The sequence below is a fragment of the Pteropus vampyrus genome, unplaced genomic scaffold, assembly GCF_000151845.1.
Source record: "Pteropus vampyrus isolate Shadow unplaced genomic scaffold, Pvam_2.0 Scaffold14, whole genome shotgun sequence".
Lineage (NCBI taxonomy): Eukaryota > Metazoa > Chordata > Mammalia > Chiroptera > Pteropodidae > Pteropus > Pteropus vampyrus.
This window is the reverse complement of record NW_011888795.1, coordinates 9,503,722-9,513,647: the sequence shown is the minus strand read 5'-3', so window position 1 is coordinate 9,513,647 and position 9,926 is coordinate 9,503,722. Positions and strand designations below refer to the sequence as shown.

The window sequence follows — 9,926 nt, the reverse complement described above, 5'->3', positions numbered from 1 at the left end:
CCGCCGGCCCCGCTGCTGCTCCTCGGGCTGCTGCTGCTCGGCCCCCGGCCGGCCCGCGGTGCCGGCCCTGAGCCCCCCGCGCTGCCCATCCGGCCCGAGAAGGAACCACTGCCCATTCGGGGAGCGGCAGGTAAATGGGCATTCCTGGGAGGTGCGGGCGGGGAGTCCGGCTTGGGGCAAGTCCGCGCCAGCCCGGAGGGGGCGCGGGGCGCAGGTGGCTCAACGCAGCTGGCCACCCCGAAGGGTGGGCAGGGGCCGCAAGGCGCAGCGTGCCTGGGGACCCAGGGCCCTCGCTGCCCCGGGCGAGCACACTGCAGGAGCGGGACAGCGGCCACCAGCCAAGCCCGTCCCCGCAGGCTGCTCCTTCGGCGGGAAGGTCTATGCCTTGGACGAGACGTGGCACCCGGACCTGGGGGAGCCTTTCGGGGTGATGCGCTGCGTGCTGTGCGCCTGCGAGACGGTGAGTGACCTCAACCCGCTGTGGCCGCGGCCCTCGCGGGTAAGGGAGCGGAGGGGTTCTGGGACGTCGGAGTGGACTCGGAGCTGCTGAGGAAAAAGAAAAGAGCCTGCAGATATTTGGGATATTTTCCTGGCAAAGGACGGGTAGGCGGGGCGCCCCCTTCAAGTCTCAGGTGTTGATTATTGATCGCCCACTATGTGTCAGTGTCTTTGCCAGCTCCTTTTCGTCTCTCACTTAACTCGTAGTACAACCCTGCTAGGTAGATACTATTATTATCCCCATTTTACACATAGGGACCCCAAGGCCCGGAGAGCTTAAGTAACTTGTCTAGGTTCCCGCTGCTTTTAAGTAGCAGAGCGGTCTGCCCCTGTGGGACCACCTTGCCTTGGTCCGATGACTCTCCCCCGCTAGCCCTTGGTTCTTACGGATCGGCGTCTTGCACTCACTTGGTTTTCGTGTCTTCTCCGCGAGCAGCCTCAATGGGGTCGCCGCATGAGGGGCCCGGGCAGGGTCAGCTGCAAGAACATTAAACCCGAGTGCCCAACCCTGTCCTGCGGACAGCCACGCCAGCTGCCGGGACACTGCTGCCAGACCTGCCCCCAGGGTAAGGCCCGTTCAGTTGTGAGAGGAGGACGGCCGGGCCGGGCCACGGTACTTGGTCCTGAGCCCTGCGGATGGGGTGGATGGAGCGGACCGAGTGGCCAACTAGCCCTCCCAGTGCCCAGCTGAAGCCCGCGTCCCTTCTCCCATTCCCCTGCGCAGAACGCAGCGGTACGGAGAGGCAGCCAGTGGGCTTGGCCTTTGAGTATCCACGGGACCCAGAGCACCGAAGCTACAGTGACCGTGGGGAGCCAGGCGCTGAGGATCGGGCGCGGGGAGACGGCCACACGGGTAGGCAGGGACCCGTCAGGGACCGGGGTTGTGGTTTTGGCCCTGCTACCATAGCAGGTGATAGCACTAGGGGACATCTTCCTTCCCTTGCAGACTTTGTGGCGCTGCTGACTGGGCCAAGGTCTCAGGCTGTGGCACGGGCCCGAGTGTCACTGCTGCGCTCTAGTCTGCGTTTCTCCATCTCCTACCGGCAGTGAGAAAGGGGAAAGAGGGAGGAGGGGTGGGCTGGGCACCAGGGGCAGGAGAATTGGGAGAGATTGGAAAAGCTGGTCTGGCCCAGGCTCAGAGTTCAGGCTCACCAAACCTTTGTTCTAGGCTTGACCGTCCCACACGGATCCGCTTCTCAGACTCCACTGGCAGTGTCTTGTTTGAACACCCTGCAGCCCCCACCCAGGATGGCCTGGTGAGATGACGCCATTATAAGTGTGCTGAGTGGGCACTGTGCCGAGGGTGTGCTCTGTATTGCTTCCTTTGGTCCTCACAACAGCTCAGTGGAAGGAAGGCACTGACATTATGATGCCCATTTTACAGATGAGGGAACTGAGGCTCAGTACCAGAATGTGATTTGCTGGAGGTCACACAGCTAGTAAGTGGTGGAGCCAGGATTTGGACCCCAGCATCTCGATCCAGGGTCCCTTCTTAAGCTTCCTAGGAGGGCCTGGGGGCTCCTTCCCATGTTCCTTTCTTGCCAGAGCTGGGCCTCTTAGCTGGCCTGTCCTGCCTGCTGTCTGAATATGGTCTTCTTGTCTCTGTGCTCTAGGTATGTGGGGTGTGGCGAGCAGTACCTCGGTTGTCTCTGCGGCTCCTTAGGGCAGAGCAGCTGCATGTGGCACTTGTGACACCCACTCATCCTTCAGGAGAGGTCTGGGGGCCTCTTATGCGGCACCGGGCCCTGGCTGCAGGTGAGGGGAGCAAATGGCTTTTGGGTGTGGAGTTCAGTCTTCTCTATCCCTAGGAGTGGAATGGGCTGAGAAGGATTTTTTTTTGATGGGCTCTTATGGTCCACCCTCCCTCAGAGACTTTCAGTGCCATCCTGACCCTGGAAGGCCCCTCACATCAGGGCACAGGGGGCATCACCCTCCTCACTCTCAGTGACACAGAGGACTCCTTGCATTTTTTGCTGCTCTTCCGTGGGCTGCTGGAATCCAGGAGTGGGGGTAAGTGGGATATGGGGAGGGCATGTAAGAAGGGTAAAGAGAGCACCTAGCTCACAGAGGTGTCCACGTGTGCCGTTGTTGCAGAACTAGCCCAGGTTCCCTTGCGGCTCCAGATTCTACACCAGGGACAGCTATTGCGAGAGCTCCAGACCAATGCCTCAGCCCAGGTGAGTTAAAATCTGGCTTTTGCTGCTACCTGCTCTGGCCTCTTGCTATGCCTACCATATCCTGCTCTGTCCTCAGGATCCAGGCTTCGCTGAGGTGCTGCCCAACCTGACAGCCAAGGAGATGGACTGGCTGGTACTGGGGGAGCTGCAGATGGCCCTGGAGAGGGCAGGTGGGCCAGGGCTGCGTATCAGCGGACACATTGCTGCCAGGCAGAACTGCGATGGTGAGGCAGGATGGTGCCTGGCACCCTGAGCACGCACAACTGAGAGGCATAGAAAAGTGCCAGGGGTGGGGCCAGGGTGCGTATAGGGGGATCTTGGGGGCTGTGGGTATGAATGGGCATGGGGCTAGCTTGCCTCCACTTGTCTTGCTCCTCTGCAGTCCTGCAAAGTGTCCTTTGTGGGGCTGATGCCCTGATCCCAGTTCAGACTGGTGCAGCTGGCTCAGCCAGCCTTAAACTGCTAGGAAATGGCTCCCTGATCTACCAGGTAAGAGTCAGGGGCTACAGGAGGTGGGAGGGCAGCAGGGTGGGGTGGGGCTTTGGCCCGCATTGGTTTAGGCCCCAGGCCTTCTTTGCCATTGCAATTTGCCCTCCCCAACCCTGTCCATCAGGTACAAGTGGTAGGTACAGGCAGTGAGGTGGTGGCCATGACACTGGAGACAAAGCCTCAGCGGAGGGACCAGCGTACTGTCCTGTGCCACATGGCTGGACTCCAGCCGGGAGGACACATGGTAAGTGCTGCAGGCAGAAGTAGGCCAAAGAGCCCACGTACCATGGCTGATAATTCAGGCGCTGTGAGAAGCCAGGTTGGATGACCAGGGATAGGGATGTTCAGCATCATTCACTCACTCACAGGCTCTCTCACTGATGCATTGATTTACTGGGCACATTTTTATTGAGCCTCAGGCCAGGGACTGGAGTACAAAGGAAATCAGATGTGGCCCCTGTCCTCAGCAAGCTCATGTCAAATGGAAGGAGTTAGACAGGGAGGCCAGTGCAGGAGATCATATAATAATTGTGATAGCAATGGCTGCCACTTATTGAGCCTTTCTCATTTGCTACATAATGTACTGGTTGCCATATTTATATTATTTTTGGCCCTCACAGTACCCATTTTAGAGAAGATGAAGTGAAAGATCAGAGAGATTAAATAACTCCTCAAGGTTGTTACATGGGTAGAAAGTGGCAGAGAAGGAACTTGAACTGAGGACTGCAAGGTTCTTACCCAGTGGGTGGAAGTGTGTATGAATGTAGTGGGGGCACAAAACATGGAAGGCTTCACAATCTTGGGCTTATGTGAAAGCTGACGAGGGGTTTATCCAGGATCTGGCAGGCTGCAGCAAGGGCTCACTCTTCCCTGTCCCCCAGGCCGTGGGTGTCTGCCCTGGGCTAGGTGCCCGAGGGACTCATATGCTGCTGCAGAATGAGCTGTTCCTGAACGTGGCCACCAAGGACTTCCCAGATGGAGAGCTGCGGGGGCATGTAGCTGCCCTGCCCTTTAGTGGCCACAGTGCCCGCCATGACAGTGAGTGCGCCAGGGGTCTGCCTGCATTTTGCTGTCCTCTAACCACGTGAGGGGTGGTGCCAGAGGGCCGCATCCTTTTGTGTCTTTCTCTGTGCCTGAGGTCTAGGTTCGCATCTGGAGATACACAGGTGGGGATGTTTAGTGTGGCCCTGCTGGGAAACCCTTCCTGTTATCATGGTGTAGGGGTCTAAAACTTGCTGTTCTCCCAACCCTGGGCCTATGGACAGTATCTGCCAGCTCATGGAGTCTGTGCTGGGGGACATGGGGAATGCTGGGATTGAGTGGCTGTTCTAGGCTACCTTCTCATCTGTTACCTTTCCTCTGTCTGGATCCAGCACTGCCCGTGCCCTTGGCAGGAGCCCTGGTGTTGCCCCCTGTGCAGAGTCAGGCAGCAGGGCATGCCTGGCTCTCCCTGGATACCCACTGTCACCTGCACTATGAAGTGCTGCTGGCTGGGCTTGGTGGCTCAGAACAGGGCACCATCACTGCCCACCTTTTTGGGCCCCCTGGGATTCCAGGACCCCGGCGGCTGCTGAAGGGATTCTATGGCCCAGAGGTGAGGTGATGGTGGGAGGCAGCTTGGAAAATATCTGCTTTTTAGCATGAAGGGCTGTGTGGGTCTTTGACAGGTGAAGCAGAGAGCAGGCTGCTATATATGGCAGAGATGACATGGGCTTAGGAGTCAGACAGACTTGGCTATGAATCTGACTTATCCTTTTATTATCCATTCTACTTCCTGGATTCTTCTCTGGTGGGATCCCTTGGATAGTATGTAATATCCCGGATCTCCAGAGAGGTTGGTGGGATGACCAAGCCCCCTGAAGTGGGGTGGGTTGCCATGGATTTGGCATCAGATAGATGTGGCTTATGAGCTTCATACCATTGCTAATAGACTTTGCTACCCTGGAGACTTTATTTAACCTCCCTGGGTCTCAGTTTTCTCATCTGCAGATTGGGACCGGTAGGCTCAGTCCTAGAGTGCCTTGTTCCCTCCCTTACCCTGTCTACTCACAGGCACAGGGCGTGGTGAAAGACCTGGAGCCTGAGCTGCTGCAGCACCTGGCACAGGGCACCGCCTCCTTGCTGATCACCACCAAGGGGAGCCCTCAAGGGGAGTTGCGAGGGCAGGTAGGCAGGCAATGAGGGCCCGTGGGGATGGGTCGGAGTTGTGCTGGCACTGTGTGCCTTTGCGCTAGTCATTTGCTCTTTCCAAGCCCTGGAGATGGTAGTTTCAAACTCCCTGGCTGCTTGGGAGGATGAAGCCATACAAGATACATAAAAAACGAGGTTGGCAGCAGACTACACTGTCCTTGGCAGCTGAGATGATTGCTGTGGCTAATAGCATCCTCGTGGGGCTCAGAAGCGCCCAGTGGACCGGTTACAGTTGGCTGGAGGGCTGGCTGCTGCTGGTGGAGATACGAGAGGGAGCTCAGGCACTTCCTCAGCCCGCCTTTCCTCCCAGGTGCACATCACCAATCAGTGCGAGGTGGGAGGCCTGCGCCTGGCCGAGGCTGGAGCCGAAGGGACACCGAAGGCTGGGGCTTCCGATGTACCAGCAGTCGCAGTGCCTGCGTTGCCCGCTGTGCTCGGCCCTGACATCCCAGCATCCACCAAACCTGGCAGCCCCTGGCGAGCCCGAGACCCCAATACCTGCTTCTTCGAGGGGCAGCAGCGATCCCATGGGGCTCGCTGGGCGCCCAACTATGACCCGCTCTGCTCGCTCTGCACCTGTCAGGTAGGAGGCCTCCGAAGGGCAGGGCGGAAGGGCACACTGGGGCCCGGTTCCAGGGGTAAGGGTCCCAGTCAACGCCCCCCTTCTCCCTGCAGAGACGCACAGTGATTTGTGACCCTGTGGTGTGCCCACTGCCCAGCTGCCTGAGTCCAGTGCAGGCACCGGACCAGTGCTGCCCTGTGTGCCCTGGTGAGTGCCCTGCAGGGGTGGAGAGGGTCATGGAAGGCCCATCTGTATGGAACGAGGCCTCTAGGGAGGGAAGGAGAGTGATCACCCTCTTCCTTTGCTATTTATCTGGCTATACAGAGAAACAAAATGTCAGAGACCTGCCGGGGCTGCTGAGGAGCAGGGACCCTGGAGAGGGTGAGCTGGCCGTGTATGAGCTGGGATGGGGAACTCAGAGGAGCTTTTGTGTGGGACCAAGAGGGGGACAGGATGGTGAGAGTATATATGGGTGGGGGTGAAGGCTGAGGGGCACAGGTTTCAGTGACACTTGATATGCTTCATTAGGGTTACTGGCCCTTCGGAGGCCTCCTACCTGACAGTGGGGGTTGGCCTGAGACTCAAGCCTTGATTTTGGGTCCAGCCAATGAGCTCAGTACTAATGGTAGCTGGGCACTGTCCCCCACCAGGCTGCTATTTTGATGGTGACCGGAGCTGGCGGGCAGCGGGTACCCGGTGGCACCCTGTCGTGCCCCCGTTTGGTTTAATTAAATGTGCTGTCTGCACCTGCAAGGTATGGCTGCTCAATCTTCTCTAGTGCCGTAACACAGATGGGTCTGTAGAGATGGGGAGGGGCAGCCAGGAGAGAAAAGCCCAGCCTTGGCGAGGAGGGATCAGGGACCAAAATAATATGAGAAAAAACCCTTTGGGTTTTGAGAGTTGGCTTCCTGTAGGAAAAGGTATGAATTCTGGCTCTGCCAGATAATTAGCTCCGTGTAATTCCTGGCACTTTCTGTACCTCCCTGAGCTACACTTTCCTCTCCTAAAAGCAGATGTGATAGCACCTACCTTTCAGGGCTACAATGAGGATTAAGTTCAGGTATATACAACACCAGCCCAGGGTCTCTGAGTAGAAGGCCATGGATATATTACTTGAGGTGCGGGGAAGGAGAGGGAGGAAGCAGGAGGCTTATTTGCTCCTCCTCCTTCCTGACACTCCTCACACAACGGATCCCTACAGGGGGACACTGGAGAGGTGCACTGTGAGAAGGTGCAGTGTCCCCGGCTGGCCTGTGCCCAGCCTGTCCGCGCCAACCCCACTGACTGCTGCAAACAGTGTCCAGGTGAGGGGGGTGGACACTAAGGCCTCCTGGGGCAGATAAGGCCCTTCACTGCCTTGTCTTGGGTGAGGGAATGCATAGCGAGGGTGGATGGAAGGGAATTCTCAACTAATTCAGCATTTACTGAGTACTGTTCTGTACCTAGCCCTAAACACAGTGGGAAGAATGTGCATGTATTAGTGGGCTATGATGGATTCCGGTTCCTGCCCCATGTATCCATCCATCCATCCATCCATCCATCTATCTGTCTGTCCGTCCATCCATCCATCCATCCATCCATCCATCCATCCATCCATCCATCTATCCAAATTTATCACCTACTAAGTGCCAGAAACTGCTAGGTACTAGAGAGTCAAAGACAAAACCTGGGTGGGTGTCACAGAGTTCATATCTACTGATCTCTTCCTTCTCCTCTCTTTCTCTCCCTTCCAATAGTGGGGTCAGGGGCTCAACCCCAACTAGGGGACCCCATGCAGGCCGATGGGCCCCGGGGCTGCCGTTTTGCAGGGCAGTGGTTTCCGGAGAGCCAGAGCTGGCATCCCTCAGTGCCACCCTTTGGGGAGATGAGCTGCATCACCTGCAGATGTGGGGTAAGCGGGGAGTGGAGGGCTTGTGTAAGGTGGGCATTAGGGACTTGGCCTGGAATGGGCAGACCTTCTCATGGGGGGCAGGCTCCTGGAGGCAGGCTTCCCCAAAGGGGCTAAAGGCCGCTGTGCCCCAGTGCCTCTGGGGACCCTCAGGATCTGCTCTGTCCTGCACCAGGCAGGGGTGCCCCACTGTGAGCGGGATGACTGTTCACTGCCACTGTCCTGCATCCCAGGGAAGGAGAATCGCTGCTGCTCCCACTGTACACTGCAGAGGCGTAAGTGAGGGAGTCAGGCTGCCTGGGCTGCCTGGGGAGGGAACGGACCACCTGCCCTGTGCCAGGAACAGCACCCTCTGCTTCAGAAGTGCCATTCCATTCCGCCCTTACAGCAACCTTGTGGAATTGTTATGGATTATTTTTTCTTTACAAAGGAGACTTCTGAAGCTCAGAGGAATTAGGCAATTAGACTAAGGTCACACAGCTGGTATGTGCTGACTTGCTTAGAAAATTCTGACCTTTGTGGGACGAGAACAGAGATGCTCTGCTGGGCTCTCTGTGCCACCCCGTTCATTCCCTTTCTCCTCCAAAGTTTACTCCCTTCTGTCTCCAGCAGCCCCAGAAACAAGGACAGTTCCAGAGCTGGAAAAAGAAGCTGAAGGTTCCTAGAGAACAGCCAGAAGACTGCATGACCAAGAGGATGGGGCCTGGGCTGGGGGAAGGAGTAGCGCCAAGGGCCTTGCAGTCTCCTCCTGTAGGGAACCCAGTGCCTTTGGCTCCTTTTTTCTGCCTCTTCTCCCTTCCCCCACTACCTCTGGGAATCATAACTCCACAAGAGTGAGAGGCAGCCAGGGCCGACCAAGGCCATGTCCACTCCAACTTCTGCCCCATCACCCTCTGGCCTCTGCTTCAGAAGCCCAACTCCTTTCCTTCTGTACATAATGTCACTGGCTTGTTGGGATTTTTAATTTATCCTCACTCAGCACCAAGGGTCCCCTCACTTCACTCCTGCTGCCCCTGAGCTGAGCAGAGTCATTATTGAAGATTTTTGTATTTATTAAAACGTTTTTTTCTCAGTCTTTGAGCTCAAGGTTATTTCTTTGTGGCGAGGGCCTGAGTGGGCTCCAGTGGAAAAGGGTCTGAGAGTAGGAGGGGAGAGAGGAGCTCTGGCTCCGGGGGCTTCCCTTTGACCCTCGCACAGCAGTTGGCTGGCACGCCTAGGTTCCGCAGAGGAGCTTGGAATTGTCTTTGAGAGGGACCAGGGCCTCAGGAACGAAGGCCACTCGAAGCATGATTTAGATGTAAGTTTAGTTTCCACTGGCCTACCTATGGCTGGCATTTTTGCTCACCCCCATGTTTGAAGTTGCTCCTAAGAGAGAAAAATGTAACCAGCCTCTACCTTCTTTGCTTAAATGAGACAAACGCTTCCTGTTATTCTTCTTTCCTGGAAACTAATTGTGTTCCAGACCAGTTCTGGGCAAATCTGGATCAAAGTGGATTGGAATCAGCCCTGCTCCAGTTCTTGCCTGAGCTTATCTTGGGATCAAGTGATGTACAGAAAAAGATAAGACCCCTAGCCCCTTTCTCCCCCATTCCTGCCACCAGTAGCTGGGCAATAACACAGACCTCACCTGCTTGAGGGAAATAAGAGTATTAGGATAGAGAGGTGTCAAATATATGTACATGCAGATCTATCTTTTGTGAAATAAAATGAGTCTGAAATTTTATGACCTACTAGGGTAGTGGGAAAGGGAAATCATAGCCTTCTTATTTGGGGTTAGGCATGCTGTGTGTGCTTGAGAAGTTATTGTCTTAGTCCAATGAAGCATCAAGTTCCAGTTCTGCTGTTACCTAGCTGAGTCATTTAACCTCTGTGAGTCCCTGTTTCCTTTCTGTAAAACATATCTCCCTCACAGGATTCAATCAGAATTTCTGAATTTTGCAGCTCAGTGCCTGGCACACATTTATTGGAAAGGCATTTTAGCTGAGGTAGAATTCTTGGAGCTGGTTTGAAATGAAAGGCAGAGAGAAATCTGGGGAGGGCAGTGGCAATGGTTTTCAATTATGTTTGGCGTGATATTCTGCTGACTGCCCATGGGGAGTGGGGAGGCCAGGCTGAGGGGATG

General features: G+C 56.0%; 1 protein-coding gene across 2 annotated transcripts; it reads left to right on the top strand.

Annotated features, from left to right (window-relative positions):
* The first annotated feature begins 6 nt into the window (after positions 1-6).
* CHRD (chordin) lies at positions 7-8,879 on the top strand. Of its 2 annotated transcripts, XM_023526028.1 has the most exons (23): positions 7-130; positions 357-460; positions 935-1,064; positions 1,223-1,351; positions 1,445-1,544; positions 1,667-1,754; positions 2,112-2,253; positions 2,368-2,508; positions 2,593-2,675; positions 2,752-2,899; positions 3,058-3,164; positions 3,289-3,408; positions 4,046-4,202; positions 4,538-4,758; positions 5,217-5,330; positions 5,665-5,937; positions 6,030-6,123; positions 6,241-6,297; positions 6,567-6,670; positions 7,118-7,220; positions 7,653-7,807; positions 7,939-8,079; positions 8,414-8,879. In XM_023526028.1, exons 2-23 carry the CDS (start codon positions 431-433, stop codon positions 8,639-8,641), a joined length of 2,865 nt encoding a protein of 954 aa, XP_023381796.1. In that variant the 5' UTR covers positions 7-130; positions 357-430; the 3' UTR covers positions 8,642-8,879. The 2 variants fall into 2 exon arrangements, with proteins under 2 accessions (XP_023381796.1, XP_023381797.1); XM_023526029.1 differs by lacking the exons at positions 7-130; positions 357-460; positions 935-1,064; positions 1,223-1,351 and adding an exon at positions 1,883-1,937 and having other exon boundaries at positions 1,492-1,544.
* Positions 8,880-9,926: the final 1,047 nt, after the last annotated feature.